Genomic DNA, 27700 nt, shown 5'->3' on the forward strand with positions numbered 1-27700 from the left:
AAGAGGCCCCAGCGGGTCTCAGTGTCCCCACGGTAATCGCTGCAAGCACCTCTGAGAGAAAGTCGCCCTCAAGTTCCGCCTGCTGCCAGACAGTCCAGTTTCTCCCTGTATGAGCCTGGATCTCCAGAGACTCGCCCGGAACTGGAGTTCAGAGCCGTCAGGAGCTTGTGTCTAACTCCCGATTGTAAAGGACACCGGCGTCCTCAGTTGCCAGACCTTTCTGCGCTTGCCTTCGTACCTCTGAACTTTACTTCTGCACCTCCTCTGAGTCTCAGTGTGCTTTTTTCTTTCGTTCTAGATGTAGAATTTCCACTCAGCCAGCCTTCCTGTGGTTCTGGATGATGTCTGTTTTGTCTTTTAGTTGTAGTTTTGAAGTGTTTGTGTGAGGCAGCAATTTAAGGTGTTTACCTATGCCGCCATCTTGGTTTCTCCCAATTTATCTTCTCTTCCACTATTAAATATCTCAAATTTATATAAATGAATGCAACTATGCTTCTCTCACCAGACACCTTTTAATCAAATTCTAAATGTAACCTAACAATATAAACCTTTGCTATTATTTAGCACCAACATTTATTTCTTCTGATAGAATAACCATCCCAGTTCCATTCACACTCATTCAGTTTAGATGAGGCTATGCGGATGACTCTACACCCCCAGCTTGAAGGGGAGTATGTAATACCGTACTAGTTAATGAGAACACTACATACTCCTGGTCTCAAAATTTGGGTAGGGACATGTGACTCAAAAAGACAACTGAAGAAAAAGGAGATGTTTTTCTAGAACTTCAGGAAAAGAGATAGAGATTCTTTCCCATTGCACTTAAACCTTGGACCATGTGACCCTAACCCCACCCAGAGTCTGTGAATAATGGCAGAATAGAAGAGTATAGAGCTGAGAGATGAAAGAAGTCATGTCCTGGTGATGTTGCCTGGCCCCCTGAATTCAGCAGTGGTTAAGGCCATTTCCAATATTTTACTATTTAGTTATGTGACCAATCAATTTTCTTTATTAAAAGAAACAAATTAAAGTTTGTTTATTTCTATATGTTTCACTTGAATTTGATCAGTGTAGTAATTTGCTAAGACTGACAAAACACAGTACCACAGGTTAGGTAGCTTAAACAACAGAAATTTATTGTCCTTCAGTTTTGAAGACCAGAAATCCAAGGTCAAAGTGCTGGCAGATATGGTTTCTTCTGAGACCTCTCTGCTTGCTTGCGGATGGCTACCTTTTCATTGTGTCTTCACATGGTCTTTCCTTTGTGCATGCATACCTGGTGTCTCCCTGTGTGTCCAAATTTCCTCTTCTTAAAAAGACATCAGTCGTTGGGTTAGGACCCACCCTAATAACCTCATTTTAACTTAATCACATTTTTAAAGGCCTTATCTCCAAAAACAGTCACATGTGCAAGTTCTAGTGATTAGGGCTTCAACATGTGGGTTTTGGTGCACACAACTCAGCCCATGACAACCAGCAAGAGTGAAAAGAAAAATTCAGAAAAACAAAGAGGAAAAAAATGATCAAAGAAACTATATGAAAAACTTATCAGAGATAAAAGATAAATATTCCTACATTGCAAGGACCCACCAAGTCTCTACAGACCTGCATCTAGACACATCATTGTGAAAGTTCAAAATGATAAGGAAACAGAAAGACTGTATGAGATTTTATGGTGAAGAAAACAGGTTACTGACAAAGGAACAAGAATTAGCCCTAGCTGATTTGGCTCAATGGATAGAGCCTCAGCCTCTGGACTGAAGGATCCCGGGTTTGATTCCGGCCAAGGGCACATGCCTGGGTTGTGGGCTCGATCCCTAGTAGGGGGCGTGCAGAAGGCAGCCAATCAGTGATTCTCTCTCATCATTGATGTTTCTATCTCCTTCTCCCTTCCTCTCTAAAATCAATAAAATATATATATATTTTTAAAAGAATCAGACTGGCGCTAGACTTCCCCTCAGCAACACTGGGAGCTAGAAGATAATGGAATAAGTTCTGCAAAACTCTCAGAAAAAAACTATTTCTAACCTTGAATTCTCTACCCAGACAAACTACCACTTATGTTGAGGGCAGATTAAAAACATTTCTAGGCATTCAAAACTAAATATTTATTTGTTAATATGCCTTTTTGGGGAGCTATTGAGAATATACCTCAGCAAAACAAAAGATTAACCAAAAATAAGGAAAATGTGGGTTCTAAAAACCTGAGACAGTGAGGAAGTCCCAGAGTAGTGACTGTGCAGCATTTAGAGAAGAGTCAGTCAGAGGATGGAGAGACCCAGGATGGGTATCTCAGGGAAATGGGTGAAGGGTGTGTAATACAATGCCTATTTGGATCAAGAAGCCTAGCTGAAAATAAATTAAAGATAAATATAATAAACACAGTAAAAATAAACAGTGCCAGAAAAGGAAAGGAGACAGAGACTTTTAAAAAAACCCAAAGCTCTACAAAAGAAGAAGTATAATCATAGTACAAAATAGGGTTCCACACTAAGCAATTTAAATGAACTTTAGCTCTGAAGCTAAACCCATAGGAAAAGCACAGAATACAGTTATGGTTTTGGGACAGAGTGTAAATACTATAGATCTTGACGGTGTAGAAATTCAAATGAAAGAAGTGGAAAGGTAGAAAGCAGAAAGGGGAGTTGAAAGAAAAGGTAAAGATGCAAATGTTCCCATTGTTTAAGGTAGGAAGTAAAAAATGTCTATAGCTGAACAAGAAATAGAGTGGTAACCTATGACAAAGCTTCAAAGAACAGTGATAAAAGGAATAAAATAGTGATATAGCTAAATTAAAAGGTTGAGGGGAAAGGGAATGGTAAAATCATAATAAATTACTAGCATAAATTCAATAACTAACTTCTAAAATTGATCAATAAGAGAACAGGAGACAAATATTTTATTTAGATACAGCAGATAATATCAAAAGATACAGTAAGAAGATTACAAGTGGCCACACTGGGAAAAGGACAGGAATTAGAAAAGGATGAAACAAGGAACTTTTATTACAAGAGTGTTTTGTGCTTTGATTTATTAACCATAGTCAGTTATTTTTACATTTATTTTAAAAATTTTAAAGCATTTTTGGATCACTGCCAAATTGCCTTTAGGCCCTTGCTACATGCACAGATTCTAATTCTCATGGGCAGCTGCCAGGTCTCAGCGCCAAAAAAGTCCTTTTCATTCATCTTGCTGTGAACGCCATAAGCAATAAAGCCTCCATGATCTTCCATAGGTCAAGGGTTTTTAATAGCATTTGGTATTTATGGGGTACCTTTCATCTGAGGACAGCAATGCATGTTATGACATTATCTCACCATGTTCTTGCGTAGAAGGCAGAAGGCAGGTGTTATTAACCCCATTATACATATGGGAAAAATGAGGCAAAGGGCTCTCATTACCAACTTGCTAGATTGGGTCTATCACTCAGAATTAAAGGGGTAAGTGCTGAGCCTCGGGACCCTTGGAAAGGATTTTGGGATATTTAATCTGGCTTTGTAAAGTCCTGAAGAGTATTTTTTGTGAAGACACTTGTGAGTAGGCTTAATTATGGGCTCCATCTCTTCCCTCTTTCGGCTGAGTGATCTGGGGCCAAGAAAGGGTGGAGCCATGAGGAGAAAGGAGTAAATCACAAACAGCGATGGGAGATGGGGAGAAATGAGAAAGACCTAGTTAGTTTTGAGCAGAGTCTTATCTATTCACTAAATAGACCAGAAAGTATTTATAATGCCCCCCTCTCCCCCATTAGGTTTTCAGTTCTTTGCTTGATGGCCGAGAGAATTCAGGGAAGAATCAAATTGGTACCCAGTCCCCAGTAGTTTATAATGTACTTGAGTTCATAAGAAATACATACATTGAAAAATATGGAAACAATACTGCCCTGGGAAGTAGAAACAGGACAGTAAGTGAAATAAGATTGTAGTGAAAAGTAAGGTGAGCAAGGGTTTGAGCAGTCTTTTATTTTTCAACCAGTAGTCCTCTAGTGAGCACCCACCAAAGACCAGGCACTGTGTTAGAGCCTTCATGTATGATACCCATCCCTGATCTCATGGGCTTATAGGCTAGATTATCTGGGGAGAAGTAGCGGGTAGGGAGTATGTGACAGGAAAGCCTCCCAATGGAAGTAAACTATATTAGCTGAGACCTAAATAAGGAATGAACATTGTGCCTACAAGGTGGAGAGAGAATTTCTGGTCCGAGGGAGGGAACCATCCAGAGAGGGGAGGGCAGGGAAAGAAAGAAGCTTCAAGGAGAAAGAAGGACTTGGGCTCAATCTGACAATTCTTCCCTGAGGTCATCTAGCTTTCTTCTCCTAGGCCAGGACTCTTCCCTTCAATGACACTATTTTTGCCTAATTGAGTTTAAGAAAATTATCCCCCTCCATTTCCAAATCTCTTTCTCTTGTCTATACTAACTTTAACAGTGGCATCAAGCCATGTGTGTTACTAAAAAAAAAATAAAATAAATAATCTCCAAATCTTCTATAAATTTTAACTTTACAGTAAGAATCTGGGTGTGTGTTTTTTTAATATTCCTTATTAAGAATATTTTCCTATTTGTACAAGTTCATTGCCCAAAACTGCCTCTAGCAACACAAAGTTGTATCTTGAACCTGACAAAGAACATCAATGTCTGGTCAAGGACCCACAGGCAATGAACATGTGGGCTCCCGATGAAATCCCAGCCACACCAGCCAGTGGAGCTGTCAAATCACCTTGGGTGACTCAGAAGGAGCGGAAGTCCACACGGTATTGCGTTTTGCCAAGGAAGGGGTGCACTGCATTCTCAGCCCCGCGTGGGGCTCTGTAGGAGGCCAGAAGTCAGGGTGGGGACTCGGTTTCCCAGCTTACTGAGCAAGGAGGAACACTCCCTGACTTGCCGATGACAAAGACTCTGGGTCAGGTGGAGAAATCACTTGGATTAATGCACATCATCAGCTACAACCCACCTGCTCCACACGTCAAAAGAAATGGGTCCCTCGTCTTTCTGGCAAGAACAGTAGGTGGCACACAATAGAGCATAACTCTGTGGTGTCTGTGTGCTCGGACAGACCAAAAGCCTGTTTTCTTCCCGGCTCTTCGGTGTCCTCCCTCTGCTGCCCTGTCTGCCCATTCCTTTAGTGTAAAGAGCTAAACTCAGGAACACTCTCTGTTCATCACACAAGACAATGATGACAAGCAAACATGAGCAGATCCCCAGTCCATGCAGAGCCTTTGCTGAGGGCTGGAGCCCAGCCACCACCTCCCTCAGACCCAAGGATCTTGGAGAAGGAGGCTCAGCTCCTCAGGTTCGCCTCTTCACTCCACCAGAAAGCCCATCACAATTCTCCCGATGTCCCCAAACAGAGCCATTACATGCACGTGTCTCTCTGCTCTCCAAGAAACACATGATTGATATTATTACTGTGAATAATTAAGTTATTATAAGTAAATATTTTATTAGTTTGAACTAACGTTATCAAAGTCAATATAAATACTTATAATTATTACTAATAGTGGTCAATTTAACTATCTATAATAATAAAAGCATAATATGCTAATTAGACCAGATAGCTGAACGACCTTCCAGATGTCATTCCAGACATCCTTCAGGACGAAGCCACAGCCTCAGGGGCTCTGGCAGAGGTGGTTAGGGGTGATCAGGCAGGCAGAGGCATTAGGGGCAATCAGACAGGCAGGTGAGTGGTTAGGGGTGATCAGGCAGGCAGGCAAAGGGGTTAGGGGTGATGAGGCAGGCAGGCAGAGTGGTTAGGGACAATCAGGCAGGCAGGCAAGCAGACCAGCCAACGGTTAGGAGCCAGCAGTCCTGAATTGTGAGAGGGATGTCCAACTGCGGGCCTAAACCAGCAGTCGGACATCCCCAAGGGGTCCCAGATTGTGAGAGGGTGCAGACCCAGCTGAGAGACTCCCCAACCCCCATGCATGAATTTTGTGTGCCGGGCCTCTAGTTTGTTGACTTGTCCATGAACCCTCAGGAATTAGGCATCTTGTTTCCCACGCATATTTTCTTAATTAATAAAATTAATAAAAACTGAATAAGAGAATCTATGCCCTGCTGCTTTTTTCATGCAATTCTTCCCTCACCAGGGTTTCATGTTCTCACAAGGTCTAGGCTCCCTCTAATGGCCATATTTTGTTACAGAGGAGCTCCTCGAGTTCACCCAGAAGTCTGGTCTGATCTCACCCTTTCAGGGACGCGATGGGTACGACATGGCCTACCAGACTCTGTGGTGCCTTCTGATATTCTAAAGCCCAGACAGGGTAACGTTCAGTACAAATTTCTCTCATCTGATCTTCGGAAAAGGACTCAAAATACATGTTTAAAACATACGTGAAAGCTGTTCAGTACCTTCAGTAGAGAGGCTGAGGTGATTAGCCTTCCATGCTGAATCAGAAGAGCAAAAAAATTACAAATGGACATTAGACATTAGATAGAGTTCATGGGACCTCAGAGGTGGGAGAGAACCCAACATTCACCTAGGTCAGCTGCCCACCTGATCCTAGTTCCCTCTGCCACACCCACCAGGGAGCTGTGCCAGCCTCAGCCTGCCTCAGGCACGCATCCAAGTCAGCATGAAAGCAAACAAGCTCAGGCGGCAAAACTGCACAGGAAGCTCCCATCAGCCCTGCTTATTATTTTTTTAAAATTTTAATTTATTGATTGATTTTTAGAGAGAGACAGAAAGTGGGGGCGGGAGAGACAGAGAGAGACATTGATATGTTGTTCCACTTATTTATGACTTCATTGATTGCTTCTTGTATGTGCCTGGACTGGGGATCGAACCCACAACCTTGGCATTCTGGGGACGAGGCTCTAACCAACTGAATTACCCAGCCAGGGCCCACCATCCCTTTTTATTAAAAAAAAATCATTAAAAATTAAAGCAAAAAAAAAGGCAAAACAAAACCCATACATTATATGTAATTTCAATGTCCTATTTAATTATTATCCAGTTATTAAAGGTAAATGAATTACACAGGTGTAGTTTGTGCTTACAAATCCCAAACAACAACTAATAAATGCAAAATCACTGTTTCTGAAATTATTTTAACATTTGCCGCTCCAGTGTCATTTCTAAAGGTGGTCAAACAGGACTGCTGTTTAATCATGAAGGATCGTACCTGTGTTTGTCTCTGCCCCTCCTGGAAATGCCCTCCAAAAACACAGTAAAATAATTGAAAAGACCAAAAGAATAGGAGATGAGAAGCCCTTCAATCTGGGAAGGTTCAGGGACAGGAGTTTTCTGGTTTGGAACTTGGGAATGAAGGATAGAGCTGAAAAGGTCTTGTGGTGTGAGCATAGGATTTCTATGTACCCAGCCAGCAGACAAGGGATGGAGAATCACACACGAGAAATTATTATGGGCAGCATGTCCAGGGACTTCCTGCAGGGGGCAGGTTGTGTGTGGGACAGCCCAAGATCAGAAAGCCAGCTCAACCATGAGCCTGTTCCCCCATCTGAATACTGAGGGGGGAAAACATCTGTCCGGACAGCCCTCGGGGTTGCGGAAAGGACAGCCTAGACACCGCATAGGGAAAGCACTTTGCTAAGATGTGGGTTATAATTTACAACATGGTTAGACCTCAGGAGCCTGGTATCTGATCACGGAATCACTTGATTCCACTTTCTCAGAGGCTTAGTAACACACTGCTGGTCACTGTGGAGGAAAAATAACACTTGGCAGATTCCTAAAGGGAAATGTGTTCTCATGGGCAGGAAGGGGTGACAGCCAGACCAGAGACAAAGAGGCCATTCTCCGGCCGCCACCGCTGGCCACTGACTGCGAAAGTCGAGATAGACGTCCCTGGGGGATCAGATAACCAGATTCCTGGCACAGTGCCCCAGTTACACTTCATCCATCTCTCGCCACATCAATATCACAGCCGTGAGGGCCAGAGGAAGGGGTGAGAAGCAAGGGGAGGCCTCGTGGACCGTCTGTTTCCCCTCCTTGGCTGGCTCAGACACCAAGCCCAGCCAGAAAACCAAACACAGCCAGGAGGCCCCGTTGGCCATCAAGGTGGCGTGTGATTGGTCAACAGCCCCGGGTCCTTGAGCAGGGCCTCTGCAGGATGACAAGGTGATGCTCCAACCCTCCAGTCAATAACCTGGCCTTTCCCACAGGTGTTCACGCAGGGCTGATGTCCGTCCTGCCCACCATCACCCAGAGCAATCACAGCCCTACACCCTCCTCCATCTCAGCTCGGTGGAAACACATCCGCCAGGGAAACTGTTCAGAGGTTATCAGGCATGACCCAGCGCAGGGAGCCTTCGGGACTGGGTGGCTGGGCTCCTCCCCTGGGGCCGCCTGGCAGGGGAGGCAGTGCCAGCTCTTACTGAGGGAATATGAGCCACTTTGCCCAGCCTGGGGGTAGCAGGAGAGAGGTGGGGACAGACAGGACGAGTGGAGCCTCAGTGTCTCAGAACCCAGCCTGCCATAGTGCTGAGTGGCCTCAGAGGGGCCTAGAAAGCTTTTGGGCCTCGGCCTCAGAGACAAAGGTCTTGCTCATTCAGAAAGAAGGCTTCAGGGAAGAGTTGACGCTGTGGTTGGATGTCTAAACGGTCCTGTGAGGTGGGAGCCTGGGACTTGTTGCTCTCCGACACCTTCTAAGTGTTCACCTGTGTCTCCTGAAAGGTGGAAGGATCCAGTGCCCACCCAGGAACTTCCAGAAGCTGAGCTAGAAGATTCTCTGGAACTGCAACACGGCCGGCAGGGCCCCTTCACTCCTGCTGGCCTGGTGGGGCCAGGGTGGCTTGGCCAGAAGCAGCTTCCCAGCGAGCCTGCGCCCCGAACCCCCACAGACCAGGTACTGGGTTGGCGGGTATGTCTGTGTGTTTCTGCTCAGGGATGGGCAGGATTGGTGTTGAAAGCAAGTACCACAGCTTGGCACTACCCAGCCGGCCTAAAAGCCTCAGTGCGGCGACCAGGCTGTCCAAACCCAAACTTGGGGTACAATGGTCCGACAAGTATGACTATGACTATTTGGGAAGCATGAGGCAGGTGATTTGAAATGAAGTCTGTGTTGAAGGAACCCAAGGGCTTGTGCTTGTCCCACCTTTTGAGGCCAAAAGCTATGGGAACTGGATAGACTCAGATCTGCCCCGTGACAAGCTGTGTGGCCTCAGACAAGTTTCTCAGCTTCTCTGAGCTTCAGACTGTGTCCAGCAGCAAATGCGTGAAATGGGTGTTATAATGATGTCTCTGTAATGGGATTGTTGAAGAGTCAAATGAAGTCAAGTCTGCGAACATGCTTGTGACTATTTTTGTGATTTTATTCCAACTGCCCAGCTCTATAACCTTGAACAAATTATTTTAACTCCCTGGGGCTATGCTTGCCAGGAAATGAAGGGATTGGATTTCTGAGAGTTCTTAGTATCTCTAACCGTCTCCGCCATGGCCCAAGGGAATGATCGGCCTCTTATAGTTTAATTAAGTGCTATCCTTGAGTGCCACATGGTCCCCCTTTCCAAACATGGCCCCGTCTCCACCCACCCTCCCTTCCTCTTAAGAAGATCTGCAGCTTTCCCGGAGGGTGAGCACAACTGTATTCACTGCAGCAAGAGCTGTGACAGCCATCATGCGCTAAGGAGAAACAGGAGGCTGTTGGGTGCACCCTTTTACAGGATGTAAGAAGGCTCAACGGCCCTGGCTTCTCAGCGCTCCCAGTGCCTACTCATCCGCCCTAACTGGGAATAACTAGAGGTGGATATGGGCGGGACAACATTTGAGTATCAGGTCTGACATTTGCTTCTGGGAGACCCTGGATTCTATAATACTGTTTCCTCGTGGAGCTGTGAGCTATTACCTCACGGGGATTAAATGAAATAATGTCTATACTGTGCCTCGAGCAAACAGCAAGTAGTTGCGTGTTGTTGTTGCACCTCATCCAGTATTATGCCCCGCTAAGTGTTATATTTTCCTGATCACAGCTGTTAGTGTTCATAATGGGGAATGAGGTCGACAGTTTCAATCTCCTCCATCCCAGCAAAGGAGCCAGGGGCAGCACCCCATTCAGGCGTCAGCTTTCTGCAGCCTGAACGTAGATAACAGTTAGAAATAAGACCCCGAGCATTATCTTCCTGCGTAAGCCATTGTTCAATAATAACTATTTGAACCTTCTCAGGAGCAGAGAGCTAATGCCAGACATTTCTCAGCTGCGGCCCCTGGCCATGCAAATCACTGCAGGTCTCCCCTGTGGGACTGGCCAGTCCGGGCACCAGGCCTCCATGTCTGGGGAGCTGGGTAGTGAATGAGCTGCTACTCAAGAGCCTTGTCAACAATCTCAGCTGGAATCTGAGTCGAGAATGCCACAAAGAGGTGTGAGGAGAGCGCCCCCTAACACGAAACTGGAACACCTCCCAGGTCGCAGTCACATTCCACAGGCTTCTCCCGCAGCCCTCACCCAGCGAATGAATTCCTGACTTTAATCTCCTGTATGCTTAGTAGCAGTGAGTGTAGCGAAAATAAAATGTAGAACTTTTCCCTCTCTCTATGTGCCTCCATCCTGGCTTCTTTGTAACCTCCAGGCTCAATAAATTTGACTGACAAAGAACGTGAGAAAAGACGTTTTCTACATAAATAAAATGAGATGATTCCAAGTACCCTGGTGTTTTACTCTCCAGCTACCATGCATTGAGAGCCTTTTATGAGAATATTTGAATATGTTATCTTATTTTCATCCTGTCACCAATCCCACAAGGGGAGGACTAATGTCAAACCCATTTGACAGATGAGGAAATTGAGGCGAGAGAGGTTAAATACCTTGCCCAAGGTCACACAGCTGCTGTGTCTTGGAGCCAGGGTTCAGACTCAGGATCTAGTTCATAATCACTATGGGAATTACTCCTGGAGCCGATGAAAGAACCAGAACAGGATACCAGTAATTTCCTAAATATGACCTCAGTCCCCCCAGTCCTTTAAGGAAACCTATGGGATATCTAGTATGAGCCAGCAGTCTTCACATTGACTTTACTTCCTTTGGTCCATACACCACCATCTAGGACAGTGGTTCTCAACCTGTGGGTCGAGACCCCTTTGGCGGTCGAATGACCCTTTCACAGGGGTCGCCTAAGACCATCCTGCATATCAGATATTTACATATTTACATTATGATTCATAACAGTAGTAACGTTACAGTTATGAAGTAGCAACGAAAATAATTTTATGGTTGGGTCACAACATGAGGAATTGTATTTAAAGGGCCAGAAGGTTGAGAACCACTGATCGAGGAGGTCGATATTTTTCTCTACTTTGCAGAGGAAACTGAGACTCAGAGAGATGACGTGCCTTCCCAGGTCACACCGCCTACCAGTGGAGAGGGTGGGGAGGTAGGCGTGGCACCTGCTCTTGGGGCTCTGCGGTGCTGCACTCTCTCTGGGTGCAGTGGCTGGAGCGGCAGGCTCCTGGTTGCTTTCTCTCTCTCTTCCAGGGAGGAGCCACCATGTGCTCTGAGACGGGCTCCAGGTACACCGGCATGCTACTGTTGCCCTTGGCCATCGCTGCCATCATTGCCAACCTCCTGCTGTACTTTCCCAATGGGCAGGTGCTGGAGCCTGCCAAGATCACAGACCTGGTCTGGTTTTTCCACGGCTTTCTTGGAGCTGGTCTCTTGGTAAGAATGAGGTTTAGCCCTAGCCAGTTTGCTCAGTGGATAGAGTGCCGGTCTGGGTTTGATTCTGGTCAAGGGCACATACCTCAGTGGCAGGCTCAATCCCTAGCCCTGGTCGGGACACATGTGGGAGGCAACCAATCGATATGTCTCTCTCACATCGATGTTTCTCTCTCTCTGTCTCTCCCCCTCGCTTCCACTCTTTCTAAAAATCAATGGGAAAATATCCCCAGGTGAGGATTAACAACAACAAAAAGAATGAGGCTTGGCTAGCTTACCTCTTCCAGGTGAAGGGTTCCTCTTAACACCCGGCAAGTCACAGAGCAATTGTCTCATCTTCAAGCTGACTTCCCTAGGCCCCGGGGCATGGCTGGCTGTTCCTCCTCTGTACCCACAACACATGACACATAAACAGTTTCCACATTGTGCCCAACATCATGCTGCAAGCATCTTTTTTTTTTTATTGATTTTTTACAGAGAGGAAGGGAGAGGGATAGAGAGTTAGAAACATCGATGAGAGAGAAACATCGATCAGCTGCCTCCTGCACACCCCCCACTGGGGATGTGCCCACAAGCAAGGTACATGCCCTTGACTGGAATCGAACCTGGGACCCTTCAGTCCGCAGACCGATGCTCTATCCACTGAGCTAAACTGGTTGGGCTGCAAGCATCTTTTTATGTCCCTGCTTCCCCCATTGGGCTGTGAGCTTCTCCAGAACAGAGTCCAAATCTTGTTAACCTTTGCCCACTAAGAGCCTACCTAGCAAAGTGCCGGCTGAGACTAGAGCTTAATATGTGGTGCTCCTTGCGTGAAAGATACACTTTATAAAAAGCACAGTAACTGAGTACCTGTCAAGTTCATCTGGTTTCAAGATGACCACCTTGAAATATAAATTATGTCACTCCCATCCAGGCTTCCCTAGGCAAAATTACGTGATTAGCAAACCTTTTTCGTGAAAGGCCAGATGGTAAAACTTTCCAGCTTTGCAAGCAATGTGGTCTCTTGTTTCAGCCCTCAGCTCTGTCATCACAGGGCAAACGCAGCCATAGGCAATATGTAAGCAAATGGGTGTGGCTATATTACAATAAAACTTTATTTATTAAGCAGGCAACATGCTGGATTAGCCTACAGGTTGTAGTTTGTTACCCCGTGAAGTAGACATTGTGTGTTTTCCTACCTTCCCGCCTTTGTTTTCATTTGGCTCCTCCTCTCCCAATAGTCCCTTTTGAAAAGATCATTTGATTATGGGAGACCCAAGTGCCAGACACTGAGTAAGTGTTCAATAAATGGATGAATGCATGGGGCATAAGGAAGCCTCAGAAAAAGTTGACCGTCTCCCTTCCTGCTTCTCTCCCCCTCCCCCCACAGTATTAGATTCAGTGAGGTCTCAAGTTGCATCCATTGACCACCCACCCCTCCCTGCACAAGAGAACATCTAAACCAGCAATTCCTGGGCCAAGGTTGTCTGTTTCTCAGCGCAGAGCCCTTCTTTATGGGCAGCACAGACCCAGGAGTCTAACCGACTTTGCTCAGATGATGAGTCTACCCTGCGCCTGCTGTGCGACCTCCCTGAGCGGCAGTGAAAGGAAAATCGCACCATTTCACAACAAGGTGGAGACACTAAATGAGACCATGTATGCAGAGTGCCCCCAACCCCTGGCAGCCAGTGAAATGAGAGCTGTCCCCTTTCCTATCTCGGATTCCCAGCTCCTCCACCTTCTCTGTGGGTCCACCCCGAGCCTGTCTCCTCCCTCTGACCTTCGCTGCTTCTTTCTGCAGGACAGGTTCGCATTTCTCAGCTCCACCACCAGGCAAATTGCTAAACTCACTCTCTCCAACTGTAGAACACAGGAACATCAGCACCCAACTTCTCTCAAAATAGAAATGAGCAGATACAGTGACTATTGAAAGGAATCAAGCAGCTTGAGACCAGGTTTTCCTAAAAGTAGAATCTCAGAACCTGAATTTGAAGAGAATGACTCTCTGATCAGGAGGAAAACAGAGGGAGCCCACCTCAAGCAGGGACCCAACACCCTGTCTCCACTGCACCCCTTAACACCAGTGGCTGTCCAACCCTGGCTCCAGCTTCCCAACAAAACCTCCCGGATCTCCTGGGAAAATGGTTGCATAAAGTAAAAAACAGAAAGCCAGTCCCTCTTTCTCTCCCCCCCCTCCTCCCCGCTTTTTTTTTCCTTCTTTTTTGTTCAGTCAGTCTTCAGTGCCGCTCTATCTCTTCCCATGTGCCCAGCTCTAGGGCAAACGAAGGCAGTAGCCATGGGGTTGGAGAGAAGAGGGTGTATTTGAGCTGTGAGATGTTAGGCACAGCACTGCATCTCTCTAAAGTCTCCGCAAAATGGGGATAGCAATAACAGCCATCTCCCATGGTTATGGTGAGCATTGTATGAGATCCTGTAGAGCAGTGGTTCTCAACCTTCTGGCCCTTTAAATACAGTTCCTCATGTTGTGACCCAACCATAAAATTATTTTCGTTGCTGCTTCATAACTGTAATGTTGCTACTGTTATGAATCGTAATGTAAATATCTGATATGCAGGATGGTCTTAGGCGACCCCTGTGAAAGGGTCATTCGACCGCCAAGGGGGTCGCGACCCACAGGTTGAGAACCGCTGATGTAGACAGTCAAGTCTGGCTTGTGGCTAGTGCTCATTCAACGTCAGCCATAAGAGAATCAGAGCAAGGGAGGTCAAACCATCCTTGTATCTAGGGTTATGGAGTTGGATCCACCCACTTCCACTATAAAGACAGAGCTGATAATCAGGCAAACTCAGCACACTCTTCTCCAGCACTGTGGATACCCACTGCCAAATCCTGTGGCTCTCCTTTTACTGGGTGCCATGGAACTGCCCCAGCTCTCCTCAAGACGTCAAATCTTGCACAGCAGCTGGGAGTTTGGTGCAGTGTCTGCATGTTTTGCTTTACAGTGACTTGGATACTCTGGGGAAGGGAATGTGCCCTCCAGTTCTCCACAGTCCCCACCACTCCCTAATACCTTATACCAGGAGATACTTTCTACTTAATATTACATGCAGAGCCTCTAAAGCAGCGGTTCTCAATCTGTGGGTCGTGACCCTTTTGGCAGTTGAACGACCCTTTCACAGGGGTAGCCTAAGGCCATCCTGCATATCAGATATTTACATTACGATTCATAGCAGTAGCAACATTACAGTTATGAAGTAGCAACAAAAATAATTTTATGGTTGGGTCACAACATGAGGAACTGTATTTAAAGGGCCAGAAGGTTGAGAACCACTGCTCTAAAGTCATGTGAGTTTGCGCCCCCATCCCCCCACACCCAGCCTCAGGCTCTCATCTTTAGCATCAACCACATACCAATCATATTTTCCCTAAGGTATGTCTTAGTCACCTTGATGAGGACAGGGGACTTAGGGGTCTCTCAGATGCTTGCATCAGCAAACGCATTACCAACCCTTTCTCGGGTGAGGTGATTTATTTTCATAAAGTTAAGTTCATCCATTGTGTATTTATTTCCTGTTCCTGGCTCATGGTCTCAGCAGGCCAGTGCCCTCTCTCCTATCCCACACTGCCAGAAGAAACAGGGGGAAACGTCATCACAAATTTTACCACCATGTCTTTGGGTCTGGTTCTGTGTTTGACATTGGGGCAAGAGCTGCTGCCGCCCACTCTCCCCACAGAGAGCTCAGAGCCTAGAGCCCAGAGTGAGGAGGAGAATGCAGTGTGCTCAGGGCAACAGGACAGAGTGGTGGGAAGGAAGGAGCTATTCTCTTTAGCTGGGGCGGGTGGGAGGGGGTTGCGGAGAGGAAGTCACTGAAAACTACAAAGAGAGCATGTGGTGTCTCATGGCTGCTATAATCAACTACCAATAACCTGGTGGCTTGAAACATCAGAAATGTATTCCCTCACAGTTCTTAAAGCCAGAGTTCTAATGAAATGTGTTGGCACAGCCCCATGTTCTGTGCTCAAGGGGAAAATCCATTCCCTGCCTTTTCTGGTGGCTGCTGGCATTCCTTGGCTTGTGGCTCCATCACTCCATCTTCACAGCCTCTGCCTCTGCCTCTGCCTTCTCCTCTGTGTGTTGGTCTCTCAAAACTCCCTCTGCATGTGATCGTGTTTAGGGCCCACCCAGGGTAAACTCCTAGTAAGACCCCAACTTAACCACATTGATAATCATAGAAGGTACTATTCACAGGTCCCAGGATTATGAAGTGAATATATCTTTAGGGTTTGGAGAGGGGCGTTTTTCAGCCTACCGCAGGAGATAGCTTCTAAATGGACCCTTTGAGGGTGAAGAGGAGTTTACCTGATGGCCAAGGGTGAAAGGCCTGTTCAAGGCCCTGAGGCAGGGAAAGTCCTGGGTCCATCCCGGGAGGCCATAAACTGATGTGTCGGGAGGTCTGAATGATGGAGGGGAGGTGAAGCCACGAAGGCTCATGTACACCAAGTAGGGCCTATGTTGTATTCTACAGGCAATGAGGAATCATTGGACATTTTTAATAGCTAGAGACACAATCAAAACCTTGTTCCTAAAAGGTAACCTTCCCTTCATTACAAGAGTTTTTATTTTTTTAATTTTTTTAAAATATATCTTCATTGATTTCAGAGAGGAAGGGAGAGGGAAAAAAGATAGAAACATCAAACATGAGAGAGAACCATTGATTGGCTGCCTCCTGCACATCCCCCACTGGGGATAAAGGTCGCAACCCAGGCATGTGCCCTTGGCTAGAATCGAACCTGGGACCCTTCGGTCCATAGGCTGACGCTCTATCCACTGAGCCAAACCAGCTAGAGGGCAAGAGTTTTTATTTTCATTTATATTTTTGCCACAGGTTATGGTGCCAGCACTAATGCTGTTGAGAGGAGGTGGAGGAGGCTGCTGTGTCCACAGATGTGGGGTAAGTTCTGTGGATTGTACAGAATGTTTAACCTCCTACCTACCCTTACCCCAAAAGGCTTATTCCCTAGGCCCATGGTCGGCAAACTATGGCTCAAAAGCCACATGTGGCTCTTTTGCCCCTTCAGTGTGGCTCTTCCACAAAATACCCCGTGCGGGCGCGCATGTACAGTGTGATTGAAACTTCGTGGCCCATGCGCAGAAATAGGTATTTTGTGGAAGAGCCGGTATTTTGTGGAAGAGCCACACTGAAGGGGCCAAAGAGACGCATGTGGCTTGCAAGCCGTGGTTTGCCAAGCCGCAGTTTGCCAACCACTGCCTAGGCCAGTGGTCGGCAAACTCATTAGGCAACAGAGCCAAATATCAACAGTACAACGACTGAAATTTCTTTTGAGAGCCAAATTAGTTAAACTTAAACTATATAGGTAGGTACATTGTTATTAACTTAATTAGGGTACTCCTAAGGCTTAGGAAGAGCCACACTCAAGGGGCCAAAGAGCCGCATGTGGCTCGCGAGCCGCATGCCTAGGCCTAGGCCATGTACTTTTAGAACAATGCTCCTTTGGAACATAGTGATATTATGCAGGGCTCTAGCTAAAAAAGATCCTGGAAAAAACGAACCTGGAGAAGATGTGAGGAGAGTCACTTGCATTGGACACAAAGCTCTGGTAGACCAGCCTGCTAGCATTTGGCTGTTTGCACTTCTATCTGTCTGCCTGTCTGTCTGTGGGGAGGTCTAGGACCCTCACATCCGTTGACTTTCCTATTCCCTGGTAGCCAATGGGGTAACACGTCACAGAACTGGGATCCAAGCAAGAGGGGACATTGAAGATTGTACTCTCAAAAACACTTTCACAGGAACTCTCTCAAAATGTCCTGTGAAGAACAAAAGCTGCCACCCTGTAAGTTCTGCCATTACAGATTTATTTCTTGTTCCTGATCTTGTCCCTGATCACAGCAAGCTGTCCATTGCTTTTAGGTTCCTAGTTCACACACCATCTCATTTCTCTTTCTGCTTCAAAAGTCCCTGCCCCAACCCTTGCAGCTTCCAATCAGACTGTCCGCAGAGATCTTAGTCCCATGTCACCTGAGGACCATCTCCAAGGAGCTCCCTGAGTCACCCCTTTCCACTCCAGCTGTCCCCCTGCCTTACTCCCTGCGGTCAGAGGGACACGACATGGATGTGTCAGGAATAAAAGCTCATGCTGAGAGGCAAACAAGTTCACCAGCTTCGCCCCAGTTCATTAATGTGCTTATATGCCACCTTTCCTCGACATTTGCCTCCCTGCGACAATTAATTATTCATTTACTCACCCAACCATATAGCAAACACGTACTGAACACCAGACACCAGGAGGGCAAATAGTAGTGGATCGTGTCATTCTTTAGAAGTGTAACTGGGGTAGATCGATGGACAGAGGCCGTCTCGCCTCCAGCACTCATTTTGTACATGTGGGAAGCAAAACCAGGACACCTACCAGGTCTGGCATCTGCAAGAAAAAACTTGGATCCTTTTCAATTTGCCAGGAAACTCAGGGGCTGCACCTGTAAAAAGCTGGCTTCCCACCACCGTTCTTCCCATTGCTGCACTGAATGTCTGACTCTGTTCCATTGCAGATGCTGTTCCCTGTGCTTCTGGCCATACAGGGCACAATGGGGGCTGTGTACTGTGTGGTCATTTCTTCACTGGGTTTGCTCAGTGGCCCCTTCTGTGACACAGGCAGTGGAAACTACACCTACCCTTTCAGGAATGACAGCCTGGAGTGAGTAGCATTCACGGTCTTGGGTCAGTGTCTAACATCTAATGACGATACAGCTGATGACCACAGAGAGTATGTGCTCTCAGTATTGACCAAGGGATCAGGTACTTTCATTCAGATCTAGTGTCTTGTTCCTCTCTCCACACCTGCTTCCAAATCTAGAATCTGTGATTGGCCAAGGGGAGAAGTGCCCATGAATTAAGCAGTCCACCCAAGGTATTCAATATAATTAATACCAGATTTCATTAGCCCCAGTTATTAAACTCAACTGAGTATGTGCTGAGGGTCTGCTTAGTACTTGCTAGGCACTGTGATAAGAGAAGGGAGTGCAAAGGAAAGATGAGACCACTTGCCTGTTTGCAAGTAGTTTACAGTCAACCTGGGAAGACAATTACCAAGTGTGGAATTACACAAATTACCTGAAGTGTCTGGACCCTGTGATTATGATGCACATTCATTTTCCTGAAGGGACACAGAAAGAAACCCAACACCAACTGATTGAGAAGACCCTGTTTCTCTTTTCATTTCATGTTCTCTGCCTGGCGGGCCTCATCCATCCCCATGGCTGTCACAACCATCCATCTATCCATGTAAACAATCCCAAAGTGTCTACCTCAAGCTTAAGTCTTCTGAGTTTTTGACTCAAATATCTAATTACCTCCTTGAAATTTCCTCTAGAACACACAGTATTTCAATATTAATATGTCCTAAAATCTATGTCCACAAATCTCCTATTGGTCATCCTCACCCTAGTAAATGTCACCTAAAAGCTGTGAGTTATCTTTGATTCTTCTCCCTCTTACTTCCCATGTTCAATCCATTACCAGATCTTGTCAATTCTCTCCTGAGAATATCTTGAATATACATTGCTTTTCACCTAGTCTGTATCACCCTGCACCCAATCTCCAACACCATCTACCTCCAACAAGTACCTGTTGGGGGAGCTCATCAAGAAGACATGATCGCCAATTGACAGTCAAGCTGGACCAGGGCTATTGGAGGCTCCTCAGCCCCTCTGGGTCCTTGAAATGTGCATTCACTTGCCTTCCCCACTTCCAGAAGCTGTTCCAAGGATACAGCCTGGAGAGAGCAATGTGATAGTGAGACTATACGTGACTGAATCCAGTGAGGGCCTCTCTATAAAAGGTTTTAAGATGCTGGCAGGTGGGTGGGTATGGAAAACTACTCATCTTGTAGCCATGTAAGTATTGGAAGTAAATTCCCTTGCTTATCAAACGTGGCGCCTCCCAGTCTGGTGTGGTTTGTCTTTTTCTTCAGCTTCTCCCTGCCCACCCTCTGTGGGGGCTGGTTTCCGGTCACACCCGGGAGGCTCCTGACCAGGTTTAGGAAGCAACAGTATCCCAGTTCCATTTTGCCCTTCAATCCTTTTGCCATCGATTAGCCAAAAGGGTTTTTGTAAAATGTAAAGATGCTGATAAGACCAAGAAATGTTTACATTTAAAGAAACTTAAATGTAAGTTTAAGTTTGGAAACCCAATAGATACGTATATGAATATGGGTAAAGGTGGAAATAAAGACAGAAATGTCAAGGAATATACAGCTCTATGAAATATGGCCTGAAAACCTATTCCATTTTCCCTTTATCCAACTAGTACACTGTGAGTCCAAAGTTCCCTTACAGTTTTTACTCAGGTACTATTTCTTTTTATAATTCATTGCTCTCCTCTCTGCTGCTGTCTCCTTCAAGGCCAAGTGACTCCAGCTTTCCCTATGAAGCCTTCTCCAGCTACTCTACCCCTCTAGTCTTCCCTTTCTAGGCTATAACTAAACTATACTGCCTACTGCATGGCAGGCGATGTGCTAACACCGTATCTAATCCTCCCAATCGCTCTATGGTGTTGATGCCATTTTTTAAATTTGATTTTTTTAAAGCGAGGAAAGGAGGGTGTACATCGATTTATTGTTCCAGTTATTTATGCATTCACTGGTTGATTCCTGGATGTGTCTTGACCGGGGATTGAACCCACAACCTTGGCAAATTGGGACGATGCTCTAACCAACTGAGCTATTCGGCCAGGGCCTTGTCGTCATTTTTAACACCACTTTACACATAAGGAATCTGATGTACAAAAACATTTAGGAAATTTATGTAGAACTTTTTTTAAACTTTATTTTATTGTTTAAAGTATTACAAATAGTAGTGCATATGTCTCCTTTTTTCCCCCCACTGACCTTCCCCTGGCCTCCCCTACACACGCGTTTGACGGTCTGTGTAGACCTTTTTAATGAGGAAGCTGGAGTTAGGACCTGGTTCTGCGGGACTTTCACACCCAAGCTCTTAACCACTTCCACTGCCTCTGAGACCTCAGAGCAGCCGTTAAAATCTGGTAGCCCAGGGTTTCCCGCTTCTCCATATGCTGTCTTGTGCAGCTATGTCTACATCCACAACGCCTTGCTGAGAAACTGTGCTATCGGAGGGAAAGGGTTTGCCCAGCCTTCCCACCAAGGGGCAATAATAAAGCTTCTATCTTCGTGAAGATGAGAACAATGAAGACCCTAGTGCTTTGTCATCTCGTGTTGGACTAGTGCCTCTCCCGTGCTCGTCAATAACACCTCCCTCCCTTTGCTGTCTCTCAAAGCCAGGCTCATATTCTCGTCTCTCCTGGCAGGGGCAACTACTTGTTCAACCAGCCCACCTGGGCCACGTGCCAAGAGCCTGAGCATATCGTCCTGTGGAACGTGGTCTTGTTCTCCATCCTCCTAGGGATCGGCGTGGTCGAAGCAGTGCTCTGCCTTAGCCAAGTCATCAGTGGACTCTGTGACGTCTATTGTGGTGCCTGCATCGGAAAAGGACAGGTGAGTGCTCCTAGAACCCGGGAATTTTTCAGTCACTTCCCCCTGATCGGTTCCACACTGTCTCTCTCATGCCCTAGCCCCACATGCCCAGAGGTAAGCCAGTTACTAGGAAATGCCCTTTGAAATGTAGAACTTCATTTGCCACCTTGGGTTTAATTTTTCTTTCAGGTGAACATAACTGGTTTATGAGCAGCCTAAGAAATCACAACTGATGGACAGGTGAAGGAAAATTCCCCGGGGTTTCAGGAGGACTGGATTTGGCGAATGTCAATCTCGAGTTCCGAGAAGCTGAGAAAAAAGCCCCCGACTTTTCTTACCAGAGTAGGTTTGTATAAAAGACAACAGTGTTGCGAACTTCATCCACTTTGACAGAATAAAGATTGACATTTCCTCCAAATGATCTCTAGAAATGACATAAGAAGTCAAAGGGATGTACACTGATAGAAATAAAAAATAATATAATGATAGATGCTTAATATATTCGGTGGTTATTGTATCCAGGCCCTGCGCTAAGCACTTTATCTACATAATTTTAGTTAGTCCTATAAAGCAATGCCATATTGCAGATGAGGAAACTCAGGCTCAGAGAGGTTCAATTGCTTGTCTGAAGTCAGTGAATCTAAGTTTTGAATTTGAGCCTGACTCCAACATTTATAGTCTAGAGTTGTGGTTGGCAAACTGCGGCTCATGAGCCACATGCGGCTCTTGGGCCCCTTGAGTGTGGCTCTTCCTAAGCCTTAGGAGTACCCTAATTAAGTTAATAGCAATGTCCATACCTATATAGTTTAAGTTTAAAAAATTTGGCTCTCAAAAGAAATTTCAATCGTTGTACTATTGAGATTTGGCTCTGTTGACTAATGAGTTTGCCGACCATTAGTCTAGACCACTTTCCTGTGGACCTCAGAGATTATTGCTTAGACACTAACTAGTTGGTATTCATTTACAAAAAAAGGGATGGTGGGGGCTCTGTGGTCAAATTAATTTGAAATACACTGGATTAAACAAGGTATAATAGGCTTCTCTGCTGCAGGACTTGTCAGAACCTTTACAAAACCAGTATGCATTGTTTATCTCCAAAAAGAGAATAGCAAATGCACAATTTCCTGGTCTTATCTGACCACAAAGCCCTTTTCTCCTGGAACAATTTTTCTGGGGCTAATATCCCATGGAGCACACTTTGAGAAACACTGTATGACTCAGTGATGAGGTAGAACCTACTTCACTTAACCCATGAGAGTCCCAGAGTTTTCCAAACCACCAGAGAAGCAGAAAAATAAGGAATGAAATAGGTTAAGAACTACTCACTCGTTTTTTGTTTTGGCTTTTGTTTTTTAAGTTTGGTGTAATAGCCCCAGCCAGGAGTTTTATTTTAAAGCTCCTTTACTGTCATTGCAATATACATTTTTGAGAATTCAATATCTACCATACAAGCTCTGACAGTTCTCAAAAAGGCATCAGACAGGGTCTCTGGTTGAGGAAGCTTGCAAACTAATGGATCCTGCATAGCTGACTGCTTCCATGATATCCGGGCCCATGCTAACCCATATTGTGCCTTTGTACAAATGAGAGAAAAAGCAGAGGATACAGCGTGAAAAGCAGACAGGACCAATGGCAAATTTTGAAAAGGTGTCTTATCCTCCAGGTTGGTGCAGCCTGTACTGGATTGACTAATATCCCTTCAACTTTTATATTTAACAGGAACCTCAGAATGTGACCTAATTTGGAAATAAGTTCTTTGAAGCTGTAGTTAGTTAAAATGAGGTCCTACTGGGATTAGGATGGACCCTACGTCCAGTGTGACCAGTGTCTGTATAAAAAGAGAAGTAACACACACACACAGAGGAGACCATGTGAGGATCAAGGCAGAGACTGAAGCTGCCACAAGCCAAGGATTCCAGGCAACCACGGGGAGCTGGGAGAGAGTCATGAGCCAGATTCTCTCTCTGAGCCTCCGGAACCAGGCTGACATCTTGAATTTGGACTGCTAGCCTCCAGAACTCTGAGAGAATAGGTTCCTATTGTTTTAAGTCACCCAGTTGGTAGTAGCTTGTTACAGCAGCCTTAGGAAATTCATATAATACACAGTCCCAGCCTGGGGTGAGAGGAACCAGATCCCCACACCCTTACCCCCTCCCCAACACATACACACATACACAAAGTCATCTGCCTTGTGCAGAAACAAGCTACTCATGAACAAGGTGGCCCTGCCGGTGTCACCAATGCCTGAGTGCCCTGCTATCCAGGCTGTTTCTTCAGCTTCCCTGTAGCTCTCCCACTGACACGAAGCCAGACATACAGTCCAGACGAGAGATGTACTAAGCCCCAAGCACGGAGCCCAGCACTGCACCAGCCCAGCCCTGGCAATGCTGTGAGGGGGTCATCCTGAGAGGAAACTGGGCTTAGGGAGGGGAAGTCTTTAGGACCAGTCGGTCCACCAAACAGAATGGCTGTATATGGCCCAATTACTGTTCCCCTGGGAAGAAAAACAAATCTAAAGCAAAAAGTTTTATTGGCTATTCCCCATTAAAACACCCTTTGTGTAAAGTGGTGGATTTGAAGCAAGGGAGGAGAAAGGTTTTCTGCCTCTGGCAAAAAGTCCCTCTTGTGGTTCTTCCTTTAAAAGAAATTTGCTGTTAAAGACACCAAAGTACATTCTGTGGCCAATAAAGTGGGTGGAGGAGGCACCGAGCTGCCCTGGGGTGGGGCTGCAGCTCATGGATGCGTGCAGGACACACGGGGCTCAGCAAACTCGCCCCATCAAGGGCGTTGGAGGCGGGAAGAGCACCATCAACATGTGAAATGTGGGCAAACCATAAAGTGATTCATGATGAACACACTGAAGAAAGTGTTTATTGCCAAATAAAAAATAGCTCTCTGAAATTAAGGAGAAACAGGTTCTTTTCAAGGCTGGCTTAGGTCTACTTTTCAACTACATGACCAGTATGTCTTGAGTTCCTACAGCGTGCAAAGCGAAAGTGCCTGGAGAAAGGGGGGTCGAATGTTCTGGGAGAAAGGGTTTAAGCGAAGGGGAAATCGCAGCGCGCACCCACCCAGATGTAAGGCAGAAACAGGAAGGTGGTGATTTTCACTTCCATCTCTGCTTCAAGCACATCTCATCTTTTCAATCCCTTACTCTCTCAAGGGAAACTACGTGTTTTGCAGACCACAGTTGACATTCCTCCCCCTCCCCAAGACTCATTCTAGGGGTTAAAAACTGTTTTTAACTGCAGGATATAGGTTACATAATGTGATGCACGTTTTGGAAATGTGGAGGCAGTAGCTCTCCTTAGTGAGTTTAGAAAGCCTTCCCATTTTGTTCCTTACACTTTGCTATAGTACCACGATTTCCCCATTTTCCAGAAAAAGCAAGGGTGACTCGTATCATTGTAAATATATGTGAAAAATTGATTTTACCATTTTACGAAAACCATCTAGAGAACTCATTTATTTGGCAAAATGCTCTTGCAGGTCTACACTGACTTGAGACAAACTTCATGGCTCAGAGGCTCATTGACAAACCAACATCTGGCATTATTCCTAAGCCAGATGGGCAGAAAATAATTTTAAAAGGGGGATACATTAAAAGGAGTAGGGGGAAGAGAAAGAAGATAAACTAAGTAACTGAAAAAAAATTGGAAAAAGTTGTTTTGACTAGAAACTGTAAGGCTAAAGAAAAAGACAATTGCCTGGCCCGCGTAGCTCAGTTGGTTGGGCACCGCCCCATGCACCGAGGGGTTGCTGGTTTGATTCCCAGTCAGGGTACATGCCCAGGTTGCTGGCTCCCCAGTTTGGGGAGGGAGAGGGGGAAGAGGGTGCAGGAGGCAGCTGATGGATGTTAGGACTCTCATATTGATGTTTCCTTCTTCTCCCTTCCTCTCTCTAAAAATTAATAAACTAGCCTTTAGAAAAGAAAAATGGAATTGGATGTACATAAATACTGTACTCTAAAGTTGGTTCTCACAGTGATATGAGTTAAGAACTATGAACCGGCCCTAGCCAGTTTGGCTCAGTGAATAGAGCGTCAGCCTGCAGATTGAAGGGTCCCAGGGTTCGATTCCGATCAAGCGCACATGCCTGGGGTGCGGGCTTGATCCCCAGTGTGGGGCATGCAGGAGGCAGCCAATCAATGATTCTCTGTCATCATTGATGTTTCTATCTCTCTCTCCCTCTCTCTCTGAAATCAATAAAAATATATTTAAAATAAAAACAAAAAGCTCAGCTTCCTTCTTTTTCTCTTCCTCTCTTTCACCGCCCTGGCCCAGACGTGGAAGTTCCCAAAAGGAAACAAAGCCAAGTCAGAGTCATTTCATTTTGCAGCTGTAGTTAAAATGTACTCTGTCGCCGGCCACCACCCATCAGCTATGGGTTACATGAAGTTCTTAGTATGGGCCAGGCTGCTCTAGATGCAGCATGGTGATGCTGCAATCCTATCTAATAAAAGACAAACAGCGTAATTGACCATACCTTTGCTACGCTTGCCATTGGCTAATCAGGGTGATATTCGAATTAACTGCCAAGAAAGATGGCTGTTAATTTGCATACGTAGGCGCAATGATGGGAGGCGAAAGGGGAAGGACGGACGAACGGTGATCGGAAACCCAGGCGGCAGGCAAGAGACTTCGTGCAACAGGCCTCTAGTTTATAATAAGAAATGGATATATCTGGCCTGCCTTCCTTTCTGGCACAGAGCTTTGAATATCTTGAAATTTCCTAAGTGAAAAGAGTGATTCTGTTTCTTTGTTATGGGGTAGGGCCACAACATTAGTAACAAAGAAACAGAATTTCCGGAGGATGAGGCCCAGAAATCAGGATTTTAAAAAGATTCCCAGGCGATTCTAATGTGCAGCTAAGGTTGAGAACCACTGGTTTAGAGGAAAGAACCACAGGGCTGCGGGCTGGGCAGTAGGGGAGGCCTCAGGAGGACAGGGGCTTGGGCTGGATGAGTGGAAAGGAGAGACCATTCCAGGCAGAGGGAGAGCGGGAGGAAGCAGGACTTCTCAGGGCCTTCAGTGGACACTCTACAGAGCCTGGTGATGGGGCAGGGGCATAACACCATGCCTGGGAATAGAGAAGCTCTTCTATTGGTGAACTTGAGATGCATGAGCCTTCACACAAAAACAAAGCTGAACTCTGGAGCCAAAATGTCCTTGACCAGCACTTGGTATTAGCAGTCATTTGCCCTCTGGTATATTGTTGGGGCACATGGCTACGCTCACATAGTTTTAGGAATTTACTGAGATTATTAAGAGGGGCAATGGAAACAAAAGTACACTATGCAGCTGTCAAAAAGAAGGATCTCTGACTCTAAAACAGCGTGGATGGGCCTGGAGAGCATTATGCTAAGCAAAATTAGCCAGTCAGAGAAAGACAAACATCACATGAACTCACTTACATGTGGGATCTAATGAACAAAATAAACTGAGGAACAAAATAGGTCCAGAGTCATAGAAGCATGGAACAGACTGACAGATCTCAGGCAGGGGTGAGGGGGTGTTGGGGTGGTGACAGGAAGAGACTAACCAAAGAATTTATATGCTTATATGCATAGCCCATGGACACAGGCAATAGTGTGGTGAAGGCCTGGGGTAGCAGGGGCTGGGTGGAGGGGGACATAGGAGGGATGGGGGACATCTGTAACACTGTCAATAATAAAATAAATAAATAAACAAACAGCGGAATTAGGCCCTGGCTGGGTTGCTAGTTTGTTAGAGCATCATCCTGATATAATCAGGGTTGCCAGTTCAATTTCAGGGAACTTACAAGAATCAGCCAGTGAATGCATAGACAGATGGAACACATTTTTCTCTCCCCCCAGTCTCTTAAGGACAATTAAGAGTAAAGTGGGCCCTAGCCGGTTTGGATCAGTGGATAGAGCGTCAGCCTGCAGACTGAAGGGTCCAGGGTTCGATTCCGGTCATAGGGCATGCCTCCTCCCTGGCCCAGGTCGGGGCTCGTGCAGGAGACAACCAATCGATGTGTTTCTCTCACATCGATATTTTTCTCTGTCTTTCCCTCTCTCTTACACTGTCCCTACACATCAATGGGAAAATATCCTCGGGTGAGAATTAATTTTAAAATAAAGAAATGCAGAAAAGGGATGAATGAAATAGAAGGCTTTTGAGTATGCAGCTTGAAGATCAGCATGAACTTCGAATACACCTTATACTAATGTAATTAGAAGGAGGTAGGAGTTTTTAAATTAGTATTCCATGAATATTTGTCAAGCATCTACAATGTGCCAAGAACTGTTCTAAGTACTGGGGATAGAGCAGTGAGCAAAATACAGTCCCTGCCCTCATGAAATTTTGATTCGTAGGGAGAAATGGAGGACAAACAATGTATTTATTGGGTGCTACTAAGTGTTATGGGGAAAACTAAATCAGGACAACAGGGTTAGGGGGTAACAGTGGACAGGACAAAGGAATCTTGGGCCCTAACTGGTTTGGCTCAGTGGATAGAGCGTTGGCCTGCAGACTCAAGGGTCCCAGGTTCAATTCCTGTCAAGGGCATGCACCTTGGTTGAGGGCACATACCCAGTAGGGAGTGTGCAGGAGGCAGCTGATTGATGTTTCTCTCTCATCAGTGTTTCTAACTCTCTATCCCTCTCCCTTCTTCTCTGTAAATAA

General features: G+C 45.8%; 1 protein-coding gene and 1 long non-coding RNA gene across 3 annotated transcripts in view; both read left to right on the forward strand.

Moving 5' to 3' along the window:
* The first annotated feature begins 8009 nt into the window (after positions 1-8009).
* The window catches only part of LOC107183609, a 20527-nt gene continuing 836 nt past the window's right edge, over positions 8010-27700 (forward strand). The window contains exons 1-2 of the long non-coding RNA XR_001514394.1: positions 8010-8022; positions 23744-23746. This is a non-coding gene — a long non-coding RNA (uncharacterized LOC107183609). The remainder of the gene's footprint in view (positions 8023-23743; positions 23747-27700) is intronic.
* On the forward strand, positions 8345-21535 carry LOC107183608 (transmembrane 4 L6 family member 1-like). Of its 2 annotated transcripts, XM_015565981.1 has the most exons (6): positions 8345-8804; positions 11427-11609; positions 16433-16498; positions 18115-18260; positions 20888-21074; positions 21243-21535. In XM_015565981.1, the coding sequence occupies exons 2-6, from the start codon at positions 11439-11441 to the stop codon at positions 21261-21263; spliced, it is 591 nt and encodes a 196-aa protein (XP_015421467.1). In that variant the 5' UTR covers positions 8345-8804; positions 11427-11438; the 3' UTR covers positions 21264-21535. The 2 variants fall into 2 exon arrangements, with proteins under 2 accessions (XP_015421467.1, XP_015421468.1); XM_015565982.1 differs by lacking the exon at positions 8345-8804 and having other exon boundaries at positions 11186-11609.

Source organism: Myotis davidii, unplaced genomic scaffold, assembly GCF_000327345.1.
Source record: "Myotis davidii unplaced genomic scaffold, ASM32734v1 scaffold641, whole genome shotgun sequence".
In the NCBI taxonomy this organism is placed as follows: Eukaryota; Metazoa; Chordata; class Mammalia; order Chiroptera; family Vespertilionidae; genus Myotis; species Myotis davidii.